Source organism: Astatotilapia calliptera, chromosome 7 (assembly GCF_900246225.1).
Source record: "Astatotilapia calliptera chromosome 7, fAstCal1.2, whole genome shotgun sequence".
In the NCBI taxonomy this organism is placed as follows: Eukaryota; Metazoa; Chordata; class Actinopteri; order Cichliformes; family Cichlidae; genus Astatotilapia; species Astatotilapia calliptera.
The window spans coordinates 26,233,801-26,260,974 of NC_039308.1; the positions used below are offsets into that span (position 1 = coordinate 26,233,801).

A 27,174-nucleotide genomic window follows, 5' to 3' on the forward strand; every position below is an offset into this window, starting at 1 on the left:
AGTGCATAATTTCTCCTCCAAATTTCTGATTTTCTCACGTTCACAAAAAAGAAAGGAAACGAGTCACCTTCTAAGGGGTGAATGAGTGCATGTTCTCTGCATGTGTCTCTGTATTTGTATGTGGTGATAGGGTTATTATGTTATAATGAATGGGGAGCCTCTAGCTCTGTCATTCATCCACTAGCCAAGAGTGTAAAGAAGCTACATGCTCAACATTCCTCTCCTCTCTCCCCTTCTCATACAAACAGCGAGACTGAAGTGGGTTGTGGTGTTTGTGTGAGTCCCTGTGCACGTACCCTATGCATGTTCGGCAGCAGGATGAATGAGCGCGGGCAGGGTGCATAACAGAAAAGGAAACTCGGCGGCCTTTCAAATGTTGAGAACCGTTAAGTGGACTTTTGTGATGCTGTTTTTTATGCATGTCATAATCCATTTCATACAAAGCCACCATGGGTAATAAAAAAGCAGTTTTGTCAAGTAGCTGAATATAATTTAATGTCAAGTAGAATTAAATTAAAAACACCGATAGATTTTAGGAAATGATCTAAAACAAATGTAAAGTTTGCTCTTTGTGGATCAAAACATGGCAATACACTGATGTAGTGCAACTAGCATTTTCATGAATAAGAAATCCAAATAGAGTCAACATAAAAGTGAGATAAAATTAGGCAATATTATTATACCAGTATTGCTGCAATTTAGTGAATTGCAAATTCACTAATTTAGCGTGAGTTTATTAAGAGAAGCTGGAGAATTGAAAGGAAATGTTGATTGATTGAGGGGAGAAAACAAAAACAAGCTCTACTAAAAGGGCCGCTGCAGGAAGATGAATGTAAAATTCATCTTTAACGGGGAACATAATAGGCAAAAAGTGTCACACCAGGAGAGGTGCAGCAAAGAAAGAGGCCAGCTCAGAGAGAGGAGGGAGAGGTCTTTTCGTCTGCTTTCCCAGGCTATGCATCAGGAAGGCTGTATTTTTTACACCATGACCAGCGCATAGCCTTTTCCTGGGGAAATCCGAGACAAAATCAAGAGAGACTGGTGCAGGGAGGGAGAGGAGAACAGGAAAAGTAGCCCTGGGAAGGAAGAAGGGTTGCGGCGGTGGGGGCAGATACGGTGGAGGCCACACAGCATGAGTGACAGAGAAAGAAGCTGGAGTTTTTGGGAATGCTCCGTGGAACACACGCACAGGCAGACACAAATTGTAAAACACACACGCATGCTCACAGCTTCTCTTGTTTCCAAGCTCTCGTACCCACCATGGCATTCCTAAAATGTGCTTCGAGAGTCTTCTCTGGAGTATTTTGGCTGCACATTCAGCTGGAATGCAGAGCTAATGCTCGGTTCCTCTACTGTCCAACCAGCCTCAGCTGTTAATCCGATGTTATGGCTGCTCTGCTGTGCCTGTTAAAGAAATAATGTTTGACGTTATGGCTGCTCTGCTATGCCTCTTGTAACAGTATTTTCTAGTGGATCATGTTACTGCCAAGTTAAGAATTATGTGAGACAGAAAATAAGAATTCAAAAGATTGGGCAAACAAATTTAACCTTTTGTTTACAAGAATTGGGGAGGGGGTCAACAGTATAAATTGCTTTAAATCTGTGCAAAACGTATAGCGCCAACTTGTGGCTTTTGGGGTTTTTTTCAGAGGATTTGCATCTTTGAACAGGTCAGTTTTCACAAAAAGAGCTCTTATAATACCCCAAAAAGACATCCATTGAAATATTTTTAGTTTAAAATAAGTATAACTCCACCTCTGATTCCTTAACATGTCAAAGGTCAAAGTGAAATCCCACTGTGTGTGTGTGTGTGTGATTGTCTCTGTGCCTGTGTGTGCAATATGCCCCCAGGTCTTGACCCTGCCGTGCTGAGAGACCAACTCTTCGATCTGTGGAACCGGAAAGATCTGCAGATGGTAAGAGTCACTTTCACAGCGTGTGTCAGGTCCATATATGCAATACTGAGTGTGTGTGTTTACAAAGGTAGCAGGATTGGAGCTTTTGTGTGTCTGTATGAAGCATTTGCACAGGAAGGAACAAGTGAGAGAAAACCCTGAATCCTTAAATGAAGCTCACCTGTGTGTGTGTGTGTGTGTGTGTGTGTGTTAATGAGGAAACCAGACTGCCTGTCAGTAGGAAGGAATTTGTGTTGCTCTGAATGAACTTGAGATCTGTGTGAGTAGGATATTGAGTGCTTAACATCTGGTTTGCAAATTAAAACAGAGTCTGGATTTGTCACTCATATATTATTTTCTCGTGTAGGAAGTTAGAGATTGTTTTTTTTTTTATTACTTTTTACACAAAATGTCTCAAAAGACTCATATATGCTGATGGAGTTAAGGCATTTTCTGACTCTAACTTGAGTGTAACACTTTGGCTTCACAAAAACATTTTTGAAAGATCCACTTTAAAGTCATAATAATAAAACAGAGTAAGCAAGTGCTCAGAGTTGTCCACAAGGTTTAGATTCGAAGTAATCTACCATCACACTTTAATGTTTTATACATTCATTCAACCTTCTCCTCTATTATAGTTTTACCACTCCCTTCTCCTCTGTCCACCCACAGCTACATTTGGCAGCCCTCCAGGGATTTTCAAAGCTGTCTGAGCCTCTAGAGGCCTTACTAACAATCCTGGAGAGTTGTCCGGGCAAACAGAAAGGTCGGAGCCACACCCTTGGCCATCACATACTCATGGAATTCCAGACATGGATTAAGGAACATCCTCAGGTAGATAGGCAAGCAGTTACAAACCTGCTGTTGTGGTTAGCAGTCCGACTTTTTCATCCTTTTGTGATTTTGAACTGTACACAAAGGCTTGCTGACTTTATAGTTGTGCCATCATTGAGATATTTGAAAATGAATACCTGAGCAATTAATTTTATTAGTGCAGACTAACAAACCTTCTCATTAACACCTCTGTAGTAGTGTAGTATTCTTTAGTGTTTTAAAAGGGTGTTTTTGATTTCTGTTTTGGATTGGGGGTTTGTGTTCTTCATACAGGTCAATCTGAGTTCAGTGTCGGAACAGCAAGCAGTGGCACTCCAACAGCGTGCTCTCAACTTGCTAACAGATACCCAGCCAAACTTTGTAGACAGTCTCATAAACATCTACCAACTCAGTTCACTGGATCCAGCCATACTCCGATTGCACATTACTTGGTTGCATGCTCTCAGCTTCTACAAAGAGGTGGGTGCATGATTTCATGATATTATTGTTGTTATTGCAGAAATGTTTAAGACAAAATAAAATCATAGAAAGTGAAATTTATAACCCCCACAGGCAGCAACGCTCGGTATTAAGCTGAACTTACAGGAAGAGTTAAATATGGAGGAGGTGAGATATCCAGTCTTTGTTGTCCTTGTATTTATTTATTAATTAACCATCAAATGTCTTCTATATAAACTCACTATTAAATCTCTATCCAACTTCCTAAATTTTCATCTCCTATGTTATTCTGCAGATGTGTGTACCACTAATCGTGCAGGATAAGATGTCGGTGGCCGTGTCCTTTGTCTCAGGCTACAGTCATCTAGAGGAACGATTGGTTAAACTTCTAGACTCTTGGTGTCACCCCAGCTTCTGTGTGGAAGAGCTAAACAGGTATGGTACACGTATGTGAACTTGATACAGGTGTCGACATGCAGAGCCTTAAAAGAAAAAGAAAAAAGTTGTGTAACTGTGTGGGTACGCATGTTTCCACAGTCAGTTCCCTCGCCTTAATCTGACCAAACAACGGATGGAACAGATTCAACCGAAAATGCTCACCAAACACGTCCTGCGACTCATGGAGAAATTCAAGATTGATAAAGGTGGATGATTGGGTGCATGTTTCGTTCATGCATATTGCAGGTGGATGTCTCGGGCAGAAATTGTAGTGACCTTGTCTTTTTGGTGCAGGACTGTGTCCCAATGCACTGCACAAGAGGAGACTAGACTCTCTGCGTTTCCTCATGTACAAGAGGTTTGTGGAGGTAAGTGATGGAGCAGACGTTCAGTTTTATTTCAACGTCATTATTTTTTATTACGTGCTGTCATCAGCATTCACCTTTATTTCTTTAGCTAAACTGTTCAGAGTAAAGTAAACCAATGAAAATGGAAGACAGATATAATTTTTGTTTGTTTTCCAACAAAAAATTATTTCTGACATCTGTTTGTTTTTTGCCAGTAAAAAACAAACAAATAACTTAGATTTGTACAGCACCATTCAAGAAACTCGAGAACGCTTTACAAAACATTAAATAAACTCTAAACTCATTAGGAGGGGCATAAATGTGATCAGTGTGTTTAACAAGCTCGTGAGTTTCCCTGCTAACTTACAGTTCAGTGAGCTGTGCTTTAGTTTTTACGTAGTGATATACAGCTATGTGAGAGTAAATGTTTTCACGAAATTCTATGCAGTCCACTCTTACTACTTTTATAGGAACTTAAAAGGTGATGTAGCAGCCAGGTTCTGCTAATCAAATACAGTTGATTGATTTGACAGTTTGCAGGTCTGGAGCGTTCAGCTATGCGTTAACACAGTGCCATAATCTTCCCAGCAGTCCATGTCCCAGCAAATTTCACTCCAAGGTCAGACTGTGCAATGCTCAGAAATCCCAGGACTATAGCTTCAGTTAGCATGTGAAGAACTGAAGTAGGGTACAGTTAGAAAACTGAACAACTGTGGCTTGTTTGGAAGGGTTGCCAAGAGAAAAGCTTCCTCCCTCTAAAAAGAACGTGACAGCAAGTCTTCTGGGACAATGTACTTGGACAAATGGAACCAAAGTGGAGATGCTTGATCATAATGCATGGCTCCATGTTTGGTGAAAACTAAGCAACGCACAAACACCTCATACCAACTGTCAAGCACAGTAGTGGAGAGATTTGTTTTGCAGCCACAGGACTTCGGTGCCTTGCAGTTACTGAGTCAGCCATGAACTCCTCGGTATAACAAAGTGTTCTAGAGTCAGATGTGAGGCCATCTGTCTGACAGCTAAAGCTGGGCTGAAATTACTTCATGCAACAGGTCAATGATCCCAATCACAGCAGCAAATATACAACAACATGGCTGAAAAAGAAAAGATTCAATGTGTTGCAATGGCCCAGTCAAAGTCCAAACCTCAGTCTGCTTGAAATGCTGCGGCGGGACATTAAGAGAACTGTGCATAAACAACTGCCTGCAAAACTCAATGAACTAAAGCAATGTTGTAAGGAAGAGTGGGCCACATTCCTCCACAATGATGTGAGAGAGTGATAAAGTCATACAGAAAATAACTACTTCAAGTTAATGCTGCTAAAGTTTGTTCTGCAAGCTATAGAATCAATAGGTATACTTAGTTTAGTCAATAGAACTTATTTTTCCACTTGACTGTATGTATTATTTTTTGTGAAGTAGCAGTTCAAAGTGCAATTTAAACAAAAAAGCAGAATGTGGTAAGAGAGTGTCAAATCTAATTGTGTGACATAAATGCACAAAAGGGGAAATATAAAGTTTACTAAAAGCTTTTGAAACCCACGTCTGTGTGCTTAAGAGAAGAAATGATTTGTTTCGATAAGTTAGAGAAGATAATTAAGTCTTACCGTCACTTTAACTGACACTGCTTGCAGAGGATGAAAATGTAGACTGAGGACTAGTAGACAATATGATCAGATATTATTATTATTGAATTTTCAGTTTAGCAGTACCCTATTGTTTAGCTGCCAAATTCTCCTCACATTGTAGATTAAAAATTGTAATGAAGAATAATTAAAAATAGCATTTTGTATCTTTTTTTCTTCGTAGAAAGGCATGACAGAAGAGAACTGGATTGACCATGTACAAGTGGGTTTGTATGTGTTTATATGTGACTTGATGAAGCCTAAATTTGTATGGCGCTATGTCTTGTATGCAGTAAGTTTATTGTTGTGTATGTATAGTATGTAGTGGCAGATGACCTTGAGCTGCAGATCCACTTGGTGGAGATGTTGGTGAAGTACTCTTGTCTTCGGAAAGCCTCCCAGTGGTCACTGAGATACAGCATCCCCAGATATCGACTTCCCTGTGGAGTATGGGAAACCCAGCAGAGTCTACCACGTGCTCTACAGTAAGTTGGCCAGAACATGTATAAACATCTTCTGTTACGCAAATTGTGGTATGTACAAACTGTATTTTTTATATAAAGGGAACTGTGGAGTCTAATTTTTCTTCTCCACATCCTGTTTCTCACATATTGCTTACTGATTTCATCCTGCTTTTGCAACAGCTTCTCAATGCAGTCTTATAAACAAAGCTTTTGTGCTCACTTGGTTCTTTTTCACTATTTACATATTTCGCTGATTCACTCGACTCATTCATAACACCTAATGCATTGTTTTAGTCACTTTTTTCCCTCCTATTTGGTTATCAGTTTGCCATTATAGAGCACACAGTCTTTTATTTGCACATTCATAAAAAATACACATTTCTCACCTCTGCTCAGACAGATATCTCTGAGTGATACTGCAGAAACTGAGGAGTGGGAGCTAGCTCAGTCTCACTGTGAGAAGTTCTACCAAGTGCCACTTACCAAAGACAAGGTGCACTTTGTGGACACACCAGAAGCTCTCGAGAGATGTCAAAGCATTCTGCTCAAGGTACAGAGGATTAAACAGCACCTAATGATGGGAAAAGTCTGTATTTGCAATCATGTATTATTCAACTTTCTCTCCTGTGTTCTGCTATCTGTCCTTTCTTAGAAAGGTGTTGTAGTCGGAGTTGACATGGAGTGGCAGCCAACATTTGGCTGTATCTCAACTCAGCAAGTGGCCCTGATACAACTTGCAGTTTCTGATCAGGTTTTCCTAATAGACCTCTGTGCTAGGAGATTCTGTGAGCACCCAGAAACAATTTGTTTCATCAGGAGCTTGTTCTCCCAACAAAGTGTCCTTAAACTAGGTTAGCATGTATTCAGTGTTATATCCAAGTCATTCGCCTTTTTTTTTCTTTTTACATACTTTGGTCTCCTACATTTCTCCTTTTATTGCAATTCAGGATATGGTATGGCCAGTGATCTTAAGTGTCTGTTGGCCACCTGGCCCCAGTTACAAGAGGACCCACTGAAAATGGAGGGGATGCTTGATCTTCTAAGTATACATAAAAAAGTAATCTTTCTTTTCATTTCCATAACTTAATATAACGCAGTTTCTAAATGAAGTCCTGCACTGTTTAAAATAAATGATTGTTTTATGCTATTTTATGTCTGTAATTTGTAATGTAGATTCAACATAGTGCACTCAGCCGGACTCAAAATGGCCCTAAAGAGGTACTGGTGGGAGAGGACTGTGCAGAAAAGGGCCTCAGTCTGTTGGTACAACAGGTCCTGGGAAGGCCCCTGGACAAGACAGAGCAGATGTCCAACTGGGAGAAGCGGCCTCTACGCATCAGCCAAATTAGATATGCAGGTAAGGTATTGTGCATGCACAGACAGACAATGACAGAGAGACAGATGGTCGCTGCTCTCTTCTCAATAGAATATCAGAGATTATTTTGTTATCCCCTGATGAACTGCAAACCAATAAATCCCCCCTTTTCCCCTTCTCTTTCTTTTGCTTCTTAACATCTTCTAGTGGCAGATGCCTACTGTTTGCTGGAAGTGTACTCTGTCCTCTCCCGCAACCCAGCATCTTTTGGGCTGCCTGATGACCTGCGCAGCATATCTTCAAGCCAATCAGAGAAGAGCAGAGACAAGAAGCTGAAGGAGAAAAAGGACAAGCAAACAAAACAGACCCTTGAGAAAGAGGTCAGGGATCAGTTGCCTTTTCTTCTTTTTTTTAATACATCTTTATATCTATATCTAGATAGGTAGGTAGAAAGGTGTGTCTGTGTGTGTGAGTTGGTATAGCTAATAAACTATGAATATTCAGCTGTTTGAGTTATTGACATCGTTATTAGACATTATTAACAGGAGCAGAACTGGCTGTTGCAGTAACTCTGCAGCATTCAGACCAGTGTGTGTGTGTGTGTGTGTGTGTGTGTGTGTGTGTGTGTGTGTGTGTGTGTGTGTGTGTGTGTGTGTGTGTGTGTGTGTGTGTGTGTGTAATAGTCAAACCTTTACACCTGTGTGTAAAAACCAAAGACGCTGAACTCATTTCGGATGGGGGAGAACAAAAAGTAGAGAAATAAAAGTCACTGCCATGAGTGATAAGATAAGCAATTTTCAAGTCAAACTTCTTATCTTACGTTAAGAAAACATATACTCTACCACCTGAGCCGCAACCTTATATAGATTTTTTTTCCCTCATTAGTTGACTTGATGAAACATGTAGTAACTGTGCTTGCTGGTCTAAGAGGTAGAGAAATTTAAAAGCTGTTTTATCTTTATATTTATTTCAAGAGTTCAGTTTTAAATATTTTTCCCACTATTTCACAAAAGTTCTTTAATATACTTGACCTGCTTTGTTCATATTTTACTTTTATTTGTTTTTGGTAGGTTTCATAACCTTATACTCAACCTGGACATGTTGGAATTCTACTGTGAATGCAATTAACAATTATCAGTGTTGTTGAGACCAAAACCAAACAAGGGACCTAGTAAACAGTTTCCTTATAGAGGGTCTTTGCATCAGAGTGGCATTTTAATACTTGAAGCAAAGAGTATGTATTCAGTTAGTTTTTTTTGCCTTTTTAATGCAGAATTTCATGCAGAAACATGATTGCAGTCACCAGCAGGATTACTGTAGGTGTTGGTTCCGCTTCATAGACAGCGACCAACCTATTTACATGTAAAGCAGAATCTGCTAATTTAGCTATTCATTCTTCTGTGATAAATTTTCATGTTACATGTAAATGCTAAAACCTCTTACTGAAAACCCAACTTTTGAGCCTTCAGCCTGTAAGGAGGGACAATAAGTCATTGACAAAGACACTTCAGCAGTTCCTAGCAGCTCCAGGGGTGCAGATTTAAAGCTCACCCAGTGCTATAGCCTCCCTGAACTGTGGTGCAAGTGAAAAGAAAATCCCCCTATGGGGATCGGTTAAGTATCACATTATTGTCTCTGTCCATTTAGGAATGTCAGGGGGCTCAAAGGGTCAGCCCCTCTTGTTCAGATCCAGAGAAAGGCGTCTTGTATGGTGAGAAGCCTTCAGAAGATTCCCCACCGCTACCCCCTCAGCAGTTGCGGGTGGTGTGTGACAACATGCTGCAGGGACTCGGAAGATACCTGCGTTGTTTAGGAGTTGACGTGGTCATATTGGAGAACACTGATGATCACAGGGTTGCAGCTAAGGTTAGTCCTGCTAGTTTTTCTAAATATTCACATTTTCCACAGAAAAAGCCCTTGGGATGTCACAATATCAGATATTTGGTAATCAGTGCTGTTACCATTTAATTTTCACTTTTTCCATACCCCATTTATTCATATCAAAAATAAATTGAATGAATGACCTCATTCCAAAGGATGTTGCCACATACTTACGCTGCTATATTGTGATGTTATTAATGGTATTGATGTCAGCCTTAATGATCCTAAAAATATAAGCTTGACTCACGCCACAGCTACTTCACTGCTGAAGCCCAGAGATGGCATGATTAGGTATCCACAAGTCTTTCCTCCTGTAGTTTTTATGCAAATGGTATTAGAAAGAACTGATCGCTTTTAGCTATTCATAACGTTTTCCTGGTCAGTTCAAATCATAAATATCTGCACAAATTAGAGCAGACCTGTTCCTACACCTAGACTTGCTTCTACTAGGCCAAAAATTACTGTACCGTAGCATCTTCAGAACCTATATTACCATATAAAAACATACCATAATGTTTTCAGAATTTAGTGTACCAAAGTACATTTCAAGCATGAGTGTCATTACCGCATACATTTATTGTACTCTTTTATTCTTGTGTGAATTTGTTGTGTCTCAGTTAGCGCAGGCTGAAGGCCGTGTCATTCTTACATGTGGACAACCATTCCAAACTGTAAGTACACATGAACTCAAAAACAAATCTAAAATCTAGGGAATGCTGATGCACTGTGCGCTTGTTTTCATGCATTGGTGTGTCTGACTTGTTTCCTGGTACACATAGTTTGTCTGTATCTTCCCGTACAGTTGCGTTCCCAGGTGGCGGAGGGTCGCTGTCTCTCCCTAGCCTGCTCAGAAAAGGCCAGAGACCAGGCGGTTCGAGTTCTCAAACACTTTAACATCCAGCCCACTCCCAGTGATATATTCAGCCGCTGTCAGGTATTTCTGTCTATGAAAATATTTGTTTATGCGGTGTGCTACACACTTGTACATGATTTTCATGATCTTTTGTGGATGGTTAGAGTGAAGTTGTCTGCAGGGACGAAAAGTTCACAACAGACAAATGAAGAAAATAACACATGACTTGATGCAGAGTTGGATACAGATAACATCTGTGTAATTCAACAGTTAGTCCAAAATATTAATTTATCTTGCTTACTACTTACATTTGGCTCATACACAACTTTAATCAAGAGAAACACAAGAACTATAGTTATTATTTTAGTGAGAAGTATTATGAATGGAAGAATTTCGTAATTTTTTTTAAAAGCTTCTGCTTGAGTAAAGTAGTCGAATTCAAAGGAAAAATGCTTGTGGTAAAGGTGGTATGTTTAACACAGAAAGAAAGTGGAAGCATTTCTGAACTCTTTACTGGCAAGACTACCAGGAAATAAAGTGCTGACAGCATGGGAAGATGTTGAGCATTCTTATGTTCCTTATGTTGGAGATGGAAAAGAGACTTGCACTTGTGGTTAAGCCGTGCATAAAATCACAGGGTTTGGCTCACCTTTCACCCCACCCCAACACGCACGCACGCACACACACACACACAGAGGAGTAGGGATGGGTATCGTTTAGGTTTTATCCGATACCGGTGCCAAACTGGTACTTTTGAAACGGTGCAAGTGCTTAAACGGTGCTCAAACCGGTGCTCAAACCGGTGCTTAAAGAATGGAGAACACAAAATTGGTCCAAAAACCTCTCATGTTTAGCTGTTTTTTTTGTAAAAAGATAACAATGTTAGCCTTTTCTGCAGCTATGGGGCATATATGGCATCACTCTTGGCTTGAAGCAGTGCTTAATCAATGGAAAAAACACAAACTTAAACCCTCTCATGTTTAGCTGTTTTCCACTTTTTCTTTGGTCATTTTAGCCTTTTTGGCCAGGGTGAAGGGAGCATCTGCCATCAAACAAGAGGACAGCCGCATGTAGCTATGATGATGTTTGCTAGTTCACCTTACATGCATTAATGTAATAACGTGGTTAGCCTACTCAACGTAAATTACACCCGAACAACATGAAGCTACTCACGCAGAGAAGAACGGCTGCTACTGCCATCATCATTCGTCATCATTTCTGCTACACTGGCAGGGCTAGGGGCCAGGACTCTCCTCTTCGTGTTTTGGGGGATGTTGCTAACTCCGGGTCCGATAACAGGCACCACACCCGCAGAATCAGAATCAGAATACTTTATTGATCCCTGGGGGAAATTATTTATGCGCTCGGTGTGAGGTCTCGCAGCAAGCTATCAAGTACGGCGCATTTTTTGGCTTTTGAAAAAAACACTATGCGTCGCCAGGTGTTTCATCGGATTTGAGGTGTTACCTCCTTTGCACAGTGTCACAGTATCAGCTTAAAGCACTTGTTGCAGGCTGCTGAGTTTGCATCTTTTGCTGTGAAGTACAGCCAGACTTTTGACCACTTCGCCTTGGGCATTGTTAATCTGTAGCTCTGCTCTAAAAGAACGTACGTACCTGGACCCGCCTACTATCCTCGGAAACGTAAAATGATTGGCTAGAATTCAAAGTGTATGACATCTCAGGAAAAAAAGCACCGAAATAAAGCACCGAAATGTGCGCTGCTTTTCAGTCTGGTTACTACCGTTTATGTCAGAACCGGTGCCATAATGGCACCGGATACCGGTACCCATCCCTACAGAGGAGTCAACAGGGAGATGCCTTACCTCACTGTATTTTGTGGTTTTGTTCACGAGAGATTTTATGATGTAAGATATTAACAAGCTGATTGGTGTAGGGTGTATGTGGGTGTTGTAGTAGTAGCAGGGAGGCTAAACAAATGTATTCAGCAGTAAATCTAAGGTCATCTTTAGTAAAAGGAGGAGGAGGGTGAAGTCAATCCACGTTACCTTTATGTTCAAAGTAGCCATTTTAGAGCATCCAGAGTATCTAATTATTATCCCTCCTGAGCCAGACCTCCCTCTTTGTGGAGGTATTCTCAGCATGTCCAAATAGAGGAAGACCCTGGGGCAGACCCAGAAGACTCCGAATGGGATTGCATATCCCATCTGGTCTGGGAATTCCTCAGCAGGGGCTGGAAGATGTTGTGAGGAAGTGGGATGTCTGCGTTTCATTGTTTAGCTTGCTGCCACCACAGTCTTGATCAGTGCCACTGTTGGGTGATGGGGGAAGATGTATAAAAGATGCAAAAACTAATGGATATGGAAAAGGAGAGTCAAACATGCAGTGGTTCACTAAGAAAATTTACCATAATGCTGTGGATGAGAAGTAGCTTTAAGATGAAGACTTGATTTAAAAACATGGAAAATAGAAAATAAAGGAATTTAACTGAAGAAGGAATAAAGCTGAATAATTATCTGCTTCCTAACAAGCATGTGTGTATCCATAAGTAATACTAAAGTAGCAGCTCATGTTTATTATTCAGATCCATATTTTATCATGGTTGTGGAAAATATGTTAAAACAGTTACACTGCATCAATAACAGTCTGATTTATAGTACCTGACCTACAGATATCTCTGTGGGTGGCTGTTTCAGAGGGGCTATGTGCCCCTGTGTGTGTTTGTGACTGGGAGTGGAATCAGTAGAGTTTAAAACTTGGGTGTTCTAGCGTTCTTCTAGGAGGGGGTGAGGGGTGGCGAATTTGTCAAGACACCACCAGCTGCATTCCTTTTTTTTTTTTTTTGACCACCTTGATGCTACCTCCTGTTCTGATGATATGATGAGGATCACACATACCCAAAAAAAGCAGCAATTGACCATTGGCTAAATAGTCATCCATCTACATCCTTTACTTTAGTACACACTTCCTACACAACTTCAAAGAAGTCACTCCAATACATCCCATATAAATGCTGAATAGCATATTTAAATTATTACATTTTCCCACATATCTAGTTACATCTCTGGCACAGAGTTTTTTTCATTAGTTCATTCAGTGAAAAGCTCTTTCAACCACTTCCATCTCTCCTGCTGCCACTTTTTTAAAAACAGACTGACCAATGTTATCTTAATAAAATGTTTTCAGAATTATTATTATTATCAAAAGTAATATTGCTCAAGTATAATACAGTCGAACCTCCCCCCCAATTAACGGTTCAGTATTCACAGATTTTTTCCATAGATCAAAATTATTTGCAGATGTCTACGCTGCCAGTTCACCGCGTAGACATCTGCTGTTCAAGTGTTTCACGTATTTGTGTACTTTGTGTGTCTTTGTCTCTCGTTTTTAATCTAATTTGACTTTGAAATGATTTTTAAGTGTTTTGGGATGACAGTTTCAGGTGTATTTGATGTTTGAACTATTAAAATAGGTAGTTGTAAAGGGGGTCTCAAGTATTTGCGGTTATTGACTATATTCCTTTTCATTATTTGGTTAAATGATATTGAAGATTAATGATATTGAAGATTAATAATACATTTCAGTCAGTTGTTTGTATTAAAGTTTTGTTGACCTTTGCTTAAATTGTAAAATATTGTAGGTGTGTGTGTGTGCGTGCGTGCGTGCGTGCGTGTGTGTGTGTGTGTGTGTGTGTGTGTGTGTGTGTGGCAGAGAGCAACAGAGAGTTTCACCCTGGGGCTCCACAACAGCCCACCCAGGCAAAGTTAACCTCTTTTGTTATCTGATTGTAAAGCTATCAAATTAGCAATGGGTGGCTTAGTTTCTCTCCCTTTTTGTCTATGTGTTCCTCCCTCAATCACATACACTACTGCTAAATGTCATGAGGAAAGAGAAGTAAATCTCACACACACACACACACACAACAGGTTAAGCAATGCCTCGTGTAGGCATGCATATGTAAATTGTAGGGGAAGGGTTAATGTTTGTTTCTGTGTATCAATAGGCCTCACAGATTTTAGAGGCATAGGAATTTGACCCCAAGAGAGAATGCAACATAGAGAAGGGCATCATGTTTTTACTTTTCTGCATAGTTGCGCAATTGAAAAAATACTATCTCATGTATTTAAAATGTCATGTATGGTGTTTGAGGGATTCATATGGAAGTGGTTTATCTTCCGTGTGACTGAAAAACCTGGCTTCAGAAACTGAGAGTTATGCTCCTTATTCAGGCAGTATTAATACATATTCTTTGTGTAAACAAGGCAATTCATTTGGCTTGTATTTATATAAAGACCCATCTGCTGTTGGGAGATTTGAATCTGTCTCTGCTCTGTGGGATATGGCATCAGTCCCTGAAACCTCATACAAAAGAAATAATTAAGTAAAATAAAATGAACACTTTATAGAGACCTTTTTTTGTTAATATGGAACTTCCTTTTGCTTTCATCTGCATTCTGTATCACATTTCTAAACAAATCTACCTGAAATTTAAGTTTGATTTATTTAGCTTACTGTGCTTAATATGAGGTGAATATGTTTCTCCAAAGGCAAGCAAGCACATTTAAACCATTAACATTGAAATGATTTTAATTGCACTGTCAGAGCTCCAAAAAAGATAAAATTATTTTCAGCTTTAGTACAGATTGTTAGTGTTGTCAAAACCCAACCATCCATTTTATTCTACTTATCCTGTTCAGAATCATTGGGGGGGCTGGAGCCTGTCCCAGCTGTCAAAGGATGAGAGATGTGGTACACCCTGGACAAGTTGCCTGTCTGATGCAGGGTTATGTTATAAATATGCTGATTTAAATATACATTACAGTAATTTATTAAATATCTATGAAAATCAAATCAAAATATGGCAATAATTAAAATAACATTTGCAGTAAAGCAAGTTATACAGGTCGGTTTCAGTGTTCTGTTTCTTAAAAAATATTTACTGTTATAAAATGTTAACAGATATCACAGAAATGAACTGTTTATAGTCCCTAATTAGTATCTCCAGCAAGGGTATTCCTTTGATGGTAAAGCTAGTGGTTGCTCCATTGCAGTTTCCCTATTTAGCTCTATCCAACTCCCACCACTAATTCCTGCTCTATCTGTACTTTCTATTCAAACACACACACGTACACACACACACACACACACACACACACACACACACACACACACACACACACTTCCGCTAGGCCTCATGGTTCCATGAGATGGCCCACACTGGCCTATTACAGATATGTTCAGATAGCAGAGGCTAGCTCAGAGGTAGATGTGAAACCAGCTACGCACAAACTCCCATATATATTGGGTAATGCAGATTTGAAACCCCAAACCAACAAACGCATATTATGACTGCTGCGTGCACACAGTCACCTCAGCACCTTCAAGCACAAACAGCAAGTGAGAACACATAGACTTGGTCACAGATGCGCTCACACTCAGACTCAGGCGTAGACACTGTTGCAGCTGAAACGCTGGTTCCCACGCACCAGACGACTGGGGAAGTGAAAACAAGAGCAACAGGAACCGCTGCACTGTGAGAGGGAGGGGTGGGAGAAATAAGAGGGGGGTTACGGACAGGAAAAGGAGAGGGAGGGAAGGCGATAGAGAAGTGAGAACAGAGGTGATGGTGGTGAGGTAAAAAGATGAGAGACAAAAAAGGGAACTGCAGTGAAAGCAGTTGAGAAATAGCGAATAATATGGTTGTGGAGAGAGGGAGAGGGAGGCTAAAATTACACACTGAAGCTGAAAGGTATTTGAGGAAATGTGAGAAAAAGCAAAGTTGTTTGAGCGAGATAAGTGTGTGTTGAATGAGGAATATCAAGAGGAAGAGAGAGTGAAGGAAAAGGAGGGGTACAGGAGGGAGGACTACACGGCAATAGAAAGACTTGTTGTCTCTGCTTTGATCTACAAAGAGAGCTGCAGGCTGAGAAGCAGGAGGAATGTGAGAGGTTGAGACACGTTTAATGCTATCCTTCACTTGCTGTGTGTGTGTGTGTGCATGCGCACGCACATGTGAGTACAAGTGAAACTGGGTTAATCTCTGCCAGGATGTAAACATGATAGGTGTTAAAATCCAGTAGCAAACAAGATAGTTTTTATTGAAATAGATTCCCTTTTTCAAACTTGCATGCAGCTGAAATTGTTAGATGCCCATGGATATGAGCAGTATCATACTATGAAACCTGAGTGCCTTCTCATATTTTTTTTGCAAACCTGCCCTGGTTTCTCATGCTTGGCTCTCCTCGTCTGTATCTCTATGCATGTGCCTTCCTCTCTGGTGACAAAACAGGGGTCGTATTTGTGTGTCCTGCTGTTTCCCACTCTCCCTCCCCTTGAGGGACTAGAGATGAGAGGAAGCGACAATGAGAAGGGGCAGGAGGAGACTGTTGGGAGGGGGGCATTCCATAGGCACGCCAAGACATTCCGAGGGAAACCATCCCAAATATTTCCCACTGTGTGTGGCGAGGGCTTCGCATCTCCTGTTACACACAGTTTGAGAAAGTGCTAGAGGTAAACACACAGGGAAAAAGTGTTGTTCACACACAGCACAGACTGCTTTTTGTGACACATACATATAAACAGTAGGTTTTGAGTACATATATATATATATAATTATAAGAATTATAAGAATGATATACCAGATCTCTGTCTGAGCTGCTGTAGGGTAGCCAAATAAGGAAAGGCTATTGTGATTGTTGTGTTGCTTCTAAGCTCCGGTTTATGGAGACGTGACCACAGATATTATATAGCTGTCACTGAGATGATGTTGTTGTTGTGAATATGACCTAGTTAGGGAAATGAGAAGCTGACACAATGAGTCATTATTCATGCGCTGTACTGTATTTCTGTGGTTTTCATCGGAAAGGACCGGAATTTATAAAGAAGTAATTGAAAGAAGTAGATCCTAAGCATTGTTATTGCAGGTAACAAAAACAAAACTAAAACTAGCTATATAAAACCATACTATCTGATAGAAATAAAAATATTAACAGAAATTATATTGGGAATTTACAAAAGCATATCTAAAGTAAATTTAAAATGTAGAAGAAATGTATTTAGTTGTAGTCTTTAACAGTTTGGTCCAATTTTTCAAGGCAGCTTATCCAGGCTTTGGTAAATGTGTTAGACGTGAGACGAAGCCGTCTACATTACTGAGAGCTAGTTGCCTCCAGAAAGTGCTGGGTGTGCATTGTAACATCTATTCTGAACTTCTTAAATCTTGCTCCTGACAAACACTCTCCATGTGATAGAAATGAATTCAAACTAACACTGAAACTGAACTTTTTTCAAACAGGGAAAACTAAACTGAAATCAACAAACCCATTGCAGAAACTTACTAAAAAATTTAAAAAAAAAAAGTAAATAAAATAAATTCTAAAACGGAACTAGAAATAGAAAATGAAAGACTATACTAACTATAACACGTACAGGAAATAGCAGACCTTCCAGCAGTGGATTTAAAGAAGCGTTCTTAAGATTGTGGCAGCATTAAAAGTGAACTGGAGGTGCATGAAGAGATGATCTTAAAGAGGATCATCTTCTATTATGATCCCAGAGAGTCAAATCAGGCAAGGGTTTTGATTCACATACTTGGAGTGTTTGTTTTGGAACACGTCACATTTCCAGTAGTGCGAACACGGCTGTTTTTGTAGGGAGCAACTTGTGATTGTGTCCAAACCTGATTCTTCCGACATTATCCAGATACCATTTGCGACAATAGCATTAACACAATTAGCAACAAGACTACAAGAAAACTACTACTGAAAATAATGCTAACAGTTATTAAGTTAATAATAGCATTTTCCTGGACAGCATAAGGATACTTGGACACCACTCAATAGTTAGGAAACAAAATAAGTTGATGTCTCTGTTATGTAAATGTTTATTATTTTCCTGAAGAGGTAAATCCTTCAGTTCTTCTCTGAGAAGTGTATGTGTATGTATTTGTGTCTGAACTGTGAGAGATGACCGTACCACGCACTCGTTAAACTCTGTGAACTCTTGTAAGGCAGGCCATTTTTTGGAAGTGGTGTGAAAATCCCACAGAAAAATCTGCAGCTGTCTGAGCAGACACAATAGCGGATACACATACGAACTAATAGATAAGAAAGAAGATGATCCATCACTCACCAAGCATTTAAGAAATCAGGCCTGCTCTGTTTTCCCACAGTCAAGTTGGCCCCAGGATAACATAGCAAGGCAGTGACACCTGCGTGTGCGGGTGGATGCATGATATGTATCTGTCTCTGTGTGTCTGTCTGTCTCCATGCTTGTGTGAGAATATATAGTTGCTCAAAACCCACTTAGGTTTTCAGCACTTAGAGGCGCGGATAATGTGCATATATGTTGTTTTCTTAGAGATGGGTTTTAATTATAGATGGAGGAGTCATTCTGGAGATAATAATCTGTTAAGAAACCAGCTTTTTGCTATTTCCAGCTCAGGATGCGGTACTTATTTTCTACGCAAGTGCAAATGATAGCATTGTGGAGTGTAGTTAATGGAAGAAGGTATTTACAGTTTTTGCTCTCTTTTATTCGTATGCACGCCCCTCATCAGCATGTGGGTAGAAATGGGTTTGATATCAGAAGCCAGGTATTGGACTGCCCACACTGTGGTTAGTGAATGCCATAGTGTTATGGCCATGTTGGTGACATAACTTTGTTTTGTAAGTGCATCATGAAATGAATATACAATTGTTTACCCTAGTTACAGGAAAGCATACTTTGCAGTTTTGTAATGATCTGACATGGAAACAAAGCAAACTTTTCACCTTTCATTGCAGAAACATTGTAAATAAAACAGAGGATGGCCATTGGCAGGTACTCATATCATGATATGCATGCAGCAATGAACGTAATATGCCTTTTTAGAGCTGCATGAAGACGTGTGTATAACACCGTGACACATGATCTATTTTCTTACTCTGTTGCTTTTTCACCTTTTTTTTTTTTTTTTAAACTGATGCTCTTTTAAATAACACTCTCCTTTACCCCTAAGGTTCTTAATTTCTCTCCCCCACTCTGTATCGGTTTCTTCTTATGGCCTCTGTTAGGTGTTGCTCTCCCTCACCCACAGTTCTCACCCTGCTTCCCTGCTCTGCTCCACTCCCAGTCTCATTCTCCGTTTCAGATTAGCCAAGGCGAGGAATCCGGTGCAGCCGGCAGCTGGAATGTCCTGTTTGTCCTGCTCTGCTTGTGTGTGTGTGAGAAGTTGGTGAGGTTGGTGCTGCTTTTTGATTTTGATGTGTTCCATTGTCTGAGAGCCAAGCTGCTTCCTGCCCCTGCTTTCCCCAAAAGCCTGGGAGAAGCGGAGAGGATAAAAAAGTAAAGGGGTGAGAAATTGTGAGAAAACACACCAGAGACAGGCTGAGATGAAGAGAGGGAAGGAAGAAGAGGTAATAAGAAGGAGAAAATAGCAAAGGGGAAATGGCTAGGAAGGAAAAGATGAGGCCGGAAGTGATGGAGGGATGGAAAAGGGAGGAGAGAGTTAGTGAGGGAGGAAGAGAGGTGAAAAGGAAGGAGGGAGAGCTTCAATAGGGCTTTTCCTCCAAACACCAATACAATGAAGTAGTGCGTAATTTCCCATGTCCCCCCCGCTTCACCCCCCAAAACATACACACATACACATACAAATACACACAACGTTTCTCAAAGGTGATGATGCTTTCGTCTCCATCTTCAAGTGTTATACTTTTCTCTGTCATGCTTCGTGGGTCTTTGTTTCGCAGGCTTCATCTGTCTTTCTGTGGTCTGTGTGTGGTCTGACACTACGGGATGCACAAGCAATGGAGATATATAGGAATGAGGAATTACAAGGATAAAATGAACAAAACAAAGTGATAAAGATAAGGGAGGAGATGCAGAGGAAGAGGATGTCTGAGCAGTGAGAGAGGAAAAACAATTGCACAGCAAGAAAATACCAGAGGAGAGAAAATGGCTCAAAATGCCATTTGGGTGTATGTTTTGTATGTGGTACATTTCCCTGTGAAAATGTGGACGTGCATAAATCACTTAACATGTACTTTTGTGTGTATGTGTGCGAGCGTTTGTGTGTGTGAGGGGCTTTGACGTGGCAGAGCAGTGCATTCCTGCTGGGTGGTGATGTCATGAGAACTAGCTCTCCACTTGCAGACAGACAGCCCTGTTTATGTTCCCCACCAGAGGAGAAACCACACTGTGTGTGTGTGTGTGTGTGTGTGTGTGTGTGTGTGTGTGTGTGTGTGTGTGTGTGTGTGTGTGTGTGTGTGTGTGTGTCTGTCTGACTGCGTTATTGGCTCATGGGGGAGGTGGGGAAGCCAAGAGGCACTCGAGAGGGTCTACTTTCCCCTGCCGCTCAGGGAGAGGGAACCACTTACTGATGCCTTCCTCTGAAACATACACAGAGAAAGAGGAAGTTTCTCATGTTTTGCAGAGCACAGTAGCTGCACAGCCAGACTGTGCTGCTGTGAGTGATTGCCCTCTGCTTCTAAATAGTCTCCTAAGGGACAGAGAATTCTTTGCACTATAATAACAAACCTTAGGTCAGCTAATGACCACAATACCACACAGGGAATGGACCTTTCATCATTAAAATCACATTTTAATACACTGTTATATAACACAAAATGTGTTTTCTTAAGGGTTAAAAGTCAGGCTGCAAGTATAATTGGGGCTTGAGAGAAACCAGTTGCAAAAGTAGGTCAAAGATTTATTGATAAAACCTTTTAAAAGAAAAAAAAAGTTATTTCTCCATAAATGACACGTGCCCATGCATTTGTCTTCCTTGGGTCTCCTTAACTATTACCCACATACTTTTCTTTGATCAATAAAAGTTAAGTCCCACCGGTAACGGTAGAAAAATGTTATGAGAACTTGCGCTAACAATTGCACTTTCCTTTCCCAGATACTGCTGGTGTGATTGTCTCTCTGTCTGTGGTCATGGTTTAATGGTTTCCCTTGCGATAGTGAAATGTGATCTTTGGTCTTCGCAGCTTAGTGAATCATAAATCATTCTCCCACACTCTACATGCACCATAACATAGCAAGCCATCCAAGCTTATTCTGCCTGTGCTGCACCCAACCACGGTGATAAAGAACTCTTGTCAGCCACGCTAATGCCTGCCAGTGAGAAATAGCTGAGAGGGTTAAGGTTGTTATTATCATATCTCTGTGGCACACAAGCCCACTTCGGGAGCTTTAGGTGACCCCTACATGTACAGTCATGCTTTTAAGGCAACCTTGCTTCCTCACATGCAATTTGACATATTATGACCTATTTCTGCTGATCATTTTAAAACTACAGCTTCTTTTGCACTGCGATCTGATTGCTGTGAATTAAGAGGGAGGCTTGATGCTTAAGCCAATAATATAAGGATTACTTGGGACAAATAACTTAATCGTAAACATGGAGGCTGTGCTTTTTTCTTTTATAGATTTAAGACTACTTAACCCCATGCACTTGTCAGTGTTACCCAATTTTCAAGTTGGAAGGCTTGTAGACAATATTGAGAACATTTTACTAGATCATATCACCATCTGTGTTCTCTGCAAATGCATTGTTTCCACATATATGGGTCACCAATTGTGGTTGATAAAAAACAATATCTGAAATAAAGAGATACCATGACCGTGGCGCCTTTGTGCTCACAGTTACAACAACCCCTGTGACATGCAGGAATTCTTGGAAGCAATTTATGTGTATCCTTCCCTGTTATATTTTCCTAATGTTAGGTTACTAACTGCATAATTTTAGTTGCTGTTCAGCTCATGATTGCTGTCTCTCTGCATGATGAATGTGTGTGGTCTGTTGTCTGTGCTTAGTGTCACATAAGGGTGGGGGTACTGAAATTCTCTAGTTGCATGTGTCTTCCTGTCTCCTGTTTATAGAGTTTTGTAACAGTTAAGACAAAAAAACCCCCCATAAAAATCTTTACCAGATTTCTACAAATGAACCAAAAATTACAATTTCTGATTGTGTGCTCTCTGATGCAAGAGCTTCAGAACTTCTTTCACAAGAGCTGCTTTTAATTTTATCAGTCATGAATTCTTCTGCACTTTCAGTGTGGTTGACTTAGTTGATAGCACAGAAAACCAGCAGGAATGGGAACCACTGGCCTGTATATCTTCACAACAATAACCTCATCTATCCTGTACATGTGTGGACATTGTGTGTTAGTCCAAGCTTGTGCGTGTGCATGAATGCTGTTTCCGAGAATGAGTTGTGTCAACACTTGAATTTAAACCTCATGGAGACAGAGATAATGGATGGTAACCCCCCACCGTCTGTGGCTTGTGAACTAAACCACGGTATTCTGTGTGTCTGTGTGTGTGTGTGTGTGTGTGTGTGTGTTTCAAAGTTGGCGCTCCGGTGATGTATTGCTGTTTTGTTTCTACTTGATTCTCATGGGCAGAACTGTGAATACAATCACAGTGGAGGCCTGTATATACTGTGAACGTTTTTTAAATGTCTGAGCTGTGTTCCTGTTCACTCCTTGTGTGTGCGTGTGTTATTGTGTTATGTCTTTGGAATGGGAGGCCGACTCGGCCTCAAAACGTCAAACTATGCCTTGCAGTGGTTCTTCCCAAAGCATGCAGTTTGCGTGATGCGATGCTGTCAGGAAGTTAGACTCTGTTTGCTTTGGGACATACACACATTCTCTTTGTTTTGTTGTCTCCTCCGTTACACACACAGTCAGATTAAAAGTGAAAGTGCTAGTCGGATGGGAATGGTCAGAGGCACACACCCCTTCACTCCTGGGAGCAAAGAGGTAGAAGGCTGGAGAGGTCAGGCTACTTGGCCTGGGAAAGGCAAAGGGGGAGGCACTCTGGATAGATTAGATAGATCAGTAGAAATCGGAAAAGAGCGGAGAGATTGAAAGGAGAAGAAAAGGGATATGTGTGGTGAGTGGAATAAGGAAAGAAGGAAAAGGAGAAATCAGACAGAGATAGACAGAAATTTAGGGAGATGAGTGTAGAAGTCAAGACTTGAATGTCAGGGCTGCTGAGAAAGATGCAGGATATAAATGGAGTGGAAAATTAGGCCCACATTAGGTAAAAAAAAAAAAAATGATGATGATGATGATGCGCCACTTGCGTCTTTTCCCCATTTCCTTCTCTTGGAGGCCAAAGAAAACCAGCATCTAATGTTTCTCATCGGAACTGCATCCCAGCATTTTCGTTAAAGCCATAAAGAGAGAGGAGTGTGTGTGTGCATGCATTTGTACTTAATGGAGACCACAAGCAATGCACGTGGACCAAATACAACTAAATAGCAAACACAAAATATGAGCTGTGGTAGTTTTGTGCTTGCTTATAAGTGTGCTATGCTGTGGTTACCTGCCCCTGCCACACACAAAATTAAAATTAAATGAATTAAATCTGTAAACAATAATGGTAGCCTTATTCTGGCTATTCACATTAACTGAGACTGTAATTAGACATGTGTGCCTTTGTTTATGTACTTTCATTTTAGTTCACAAACTTGTTTCAGTATTTGAATGCCAACCATTCCAACAATCTCATTCATTCATTAGACCGATTGCACGTGTTCCTTTAGAGGTGCATAGTTGTGGGTGTGACTGGGTGTGTGATGGTGTAATAATACTGTGCTGTTTGGGTGTGGGTGTTTGTGGTTAGGGCGTTGCCTTTTTGTGTGCAACACAGCTATCTAGTAGTTGTAGGACCGTTAAAATTATGAGGAGAACAAGCATCTCAGCATGTCCCACCATCTCAAACCGAAGCCGCATATCTGTGAATAAATGTAACAGCTCAAGCCACCCAGTGTCCCCATTGTTGCTGGTGAAAACCAGAGGTGAGTGGAGTGCCTGAGTACCTGTCTGTCTGAATGATCCCATGGACCTCCTATGCCACACACACATACGAGACGTGCACACAGAAATGCACACTCACGGGCCTCCTTGGACGCAGGGAGCCCTTTCTTTCTTTCTTTCCCTCCATTTTCCTGCTGTCTATTTTGGTCAACTGGTGGCCCGTTCCCACAGTGCTGCTGTTCCCATGGTTATCGCCGTGGAGATAGCGAATGGGGGTTGGAGGGGGTGGTGAGCTTGATGGAGAGCGGGAGAGACAGCGTTGCTCTGTTCGAAGAGATAGGGGACTATGTGACTGTAGAGGAGGCGGGGGTGAAACGGGGTGGGGTGGGAGGGGGGATGAATGGTATGGGTTTGAGTGTGTGAGTGTGTGTGATGCGACGCTCCCATCAAGATCACAGGTGGCAAGTGTCAATCAGTGCTTTAAATTGTTTTTAATAAATACATAGAAATAAAATGGTCTAACTGAGGCATATGTAAAGTTGTCGTATTTATAAGTTGTACGTAATTTAAGGTATCTGTCATATTAGATGCATATGATAATGACTATAACCCATATGAAAGCTCTTTCTTTAGGTAGATGCTATTTCCTGAGATCGAGAGCTTGAGTTGAGGTGCAAAAATTGAGGTTCCCCAGGTGGGAACTGGGAGCTGGTAAGGGGGTGTGGGGGTGAGGGCCAGCGAAAGGAGAGAGCAAGCGATCATTGGGGGGTGGTGAGGGGTGCGGGAGCTCAGAGAGAGGGACGGATTCAGTTCCCACACTTCTAATTACTGTGTCACTGGAGACTGAAAGGGGACTGCCCCTGGCCCTAGGGAATTTGCCGGGGCCGGTCGCAGAGAGGGTGCAGCAGTGGAGGGAGGGAAGGGGACAGAGGGCCAGAGGGGAGGAAGGGAAGGAAGGGTGGAAATAAAGAGGGTGTATGACACAGGAACTCTCTCCATAGTCCTTTCTTTTGGTTTTACCTCATCACATTCACACTAGAGGTGAACCCCTTCACCATGAGTCCCCTCCCTCTCACCTACCCAGATACCCCAACCTCTCACCTCCGACCCACTTATGCTTAACCCTTCCTTGCCCTCCTCCACCTCAGTCCTCTCTTTCTCTTCAGCCTTTGTTTGCAACCATGTTCTGCTTCCTTTCTACCCAAACCCTCCTTTTTCAACCTCCCCCTCTACCTCCCTGCTTTTCTAATGCCCTGGGCCTCTCCTATGTCTCCTGTTGATATGAACAAGGCTCCAAGAGACACTTTGAAGTGAGTTTGAATTCACACATACACATATTCTCCTGTCTTATCCTCATTATTGCCACTTAACCCTGAACCCTTTTCCTCTTTCATTTCCCTTTATCTCAGCCTCCCATATCCTGTCCACTGTGAGTTATGTCTGTCCTGATAACATTTATGATGACACAGATAGACACGTAACCAAGTTGTCCTTTCTCACATGTTGCCCAAAACAGGATATAGCCCGCTTCAGACTACTGGAAATAGTCTGTGTAGTTTAACTGAGCTTGCTGTCTGGATCGAGTATGCAGGACCCCTACCTCAGCTATCAACTAGTCAGAGAAGCACTAATGACATGACATATTTGTCAGCATCTCAGTCAAAGTATCTCATTATGAACCAGTTGGCCCTTTTGAATCCCAGTAAAGTCCTTCCTAAGGACAGTTTTCTTTTCTTTCATTTCTTTCCCGAGTCACCAGATTTTGCGTTTCCATCGTCTTTCTTTCCTTTTTCATTTCTCTCAAACCATTTCCTGGGTTCCTGATGTGTTCATCAGAATTAAATGTAGTTGGTTGTAGAACATGAGCAGTTAAATTTTTTGGACTAAAGACTTTTAAGTTTAAATTGAATCATCAAATTTCTTTCAAGTTAAAATAAGAGCAAAAGCACTTAGTTGGTAGTGCAGTTATGTTTTGATCCCAAAATAAATAAAGTCACAGTAGTCACTTAGCTGCCATATAATGGCAATTTTATGCCAGCTGCGCATTACCTCGAGGATGGCACCGGACAACAAAGTTGATCTTAGTCATCTGTTGTCGCTATCCGCCATTTCTGCAGGTTGTGTACCACTTGTTTTTTGTAACCTATCCCTTTGAGCCACTTTTGCCACTTTTGGGGGGGGGACAACAACTCTGCAGCTTTTGCTTCTGGTTTTGACCCCCTATATCAGCAATGATGTGGAGGTGTTATCAGAAAGGCCTCACTTATCATTCAGGAGAATGATGCAGCTACTACATGTACCGTAATGGCAAGCATAAATGGATGACTGTGCTTGTGTGATGATGATGATACAGCGACGCACAAAGTGACTAATTTCGGGTATACTCACGTCTTAACCTGTTGTTTGCTCTAAACAGGCAGCACATTCTCCTAAATCAGTGGTTTTTAGCGATGAGAAAGCATGTGAAGCTGCCTATGAACTGTTTGACACATGTGAGAAAGGGCAACTTCAGACATTGTCCCAACCTGATTCTCCTGCCGTTGTTTGGAGTTCATGCATGAAAACAGCTTAAGTCACAGATTCCCAAAGTGGATGCTGCAGCATCCTACGGTGCCTCATTCACAGACTTTGGCTACGTTCACACTGCAGGTCTTAATGCTCAATTTTTGATCAAATCCGATTTTTTTGTCTGCTCGTTCACACTACAAATAAAATGCGACAGCAAACGCGCTCTAGTGTGAACCCTCAAAGCGGCTCGCATGCGCAAAAGCAGATGTCACACACAACGCGCTCTGTTTAGACCCAGAGCAAACAATATTGTTTGACTGATGGCCCTTAATATAAAGACTTCAGACTTCACGTTTCCCAATTTTTGCTTTACGTTATTTTGTTATTTTGTTTTGTTATATGGCAATTCGGGGGTTGATTGATGAGGATTTCTTTGAGGTGTTCTTTTTTTCGGGGTGGAATGATTGTAGAACAAAGATCTTTAAGCACTTTAAAAAATTAAATGCAAAAAGTGCACATTTTAATTTCTTTTGGATTTTCTCCAATCCACACAGCATCAAAACACAGGCTCAAATACCATACACCCCCACTAATGTTTGGTTAAATATTCATAGCAAGTTGCACCTTGAACATCAAGCACCTGGTAGAATACTGGGTGGACATGTGACCAGTCTTCCTGCCAAAATTGGTAGAGTTAATTTAATCAGTTGGTTTTCTGACATGGATCAAGGATTTAGACAGTAAATGAGAGCAGGAACACGGATTCTGCACAAAGACGTAAACACACAGCGCGGACCCGCGGATCAGAATCAGTTAGATGTCGCCTTTCTCAGCTGACGGTCGGGGCTGAAAGCCGACAGCTCGCT

At 41.1% G+C, this 27,174-nt stretch overlaps 1 protein-coding gene across 4 annotated transcripts in view; it reads left to right on the forward strand.

Annotated features, from left to right (window-relative positions):
• The window catches only part of exd3 (exonuclease 3'-5' domain containing 3), a 52,010-nt gene that overhangs the window by 7,975 nt on the left and 16,861 nt on the right, over positions 1–27,174 (forward strand). For all 4 annotated transcript variants that reach the window (XM_026174103.1, XM_026174104.1, XM_026174100.1 and 1 more), the window contains exons 3-19: positions 1,852–1,916; positions 2,568–2,729; positions 3,003–3,188; positions 3,282–3,335; positions 3,463–3,602; positions 3,705–3,811; positions 3,900–3,973; positions 5,764–5,802; positions 5,898–6,064; positions 6,440–6,593; positions 6,696–6,894; positions 6,991–7,100; positions 7,217–7,400; positions 7,566–7,738; positions 9,006–9,224; positions 9,857–9,910; positions 10,042–10,173. In XM_026174103.1, coding sequence (XP_026029888.1) covers positions 1,852–1,916; positions 2,568–2,729; positions 3,003–3,188; positions 3,282–3,335; positions 3,463–3,602; positions 3,705–3,811; positions 3,900–3,973; positions 5,764–5,802; positions 5,898–6,064; positions 6,440–6,593; positions 6,696–6,894; positions 6,991–7,100; positions 7,217–7,400; positions 7,566–7,738; positions 9,006–9,224; positions 9,857–9,910; positions 10,042–10,173 — 2,219 coding nt within the window. The remainder of the gene's footprint in view (positions 1–1,851; positions 1,917–2,567; positions 2,730–3,002; positions 3,189–3,281; positions 3,336–3,462; positions 3,603–3,704; positions 3,812–3,899; positions 3,974–5,763; positions 5,803–5,897; positions 6,065–6,439; positions 6,594–6,695; positions 6,895–6,990; positions 7,101–7,216; positions 7,401–7,565; positions 7,739–9,005; positions 9,225–9,856; positions 9,911–10,041; positions 10,174–27,174) is intronic.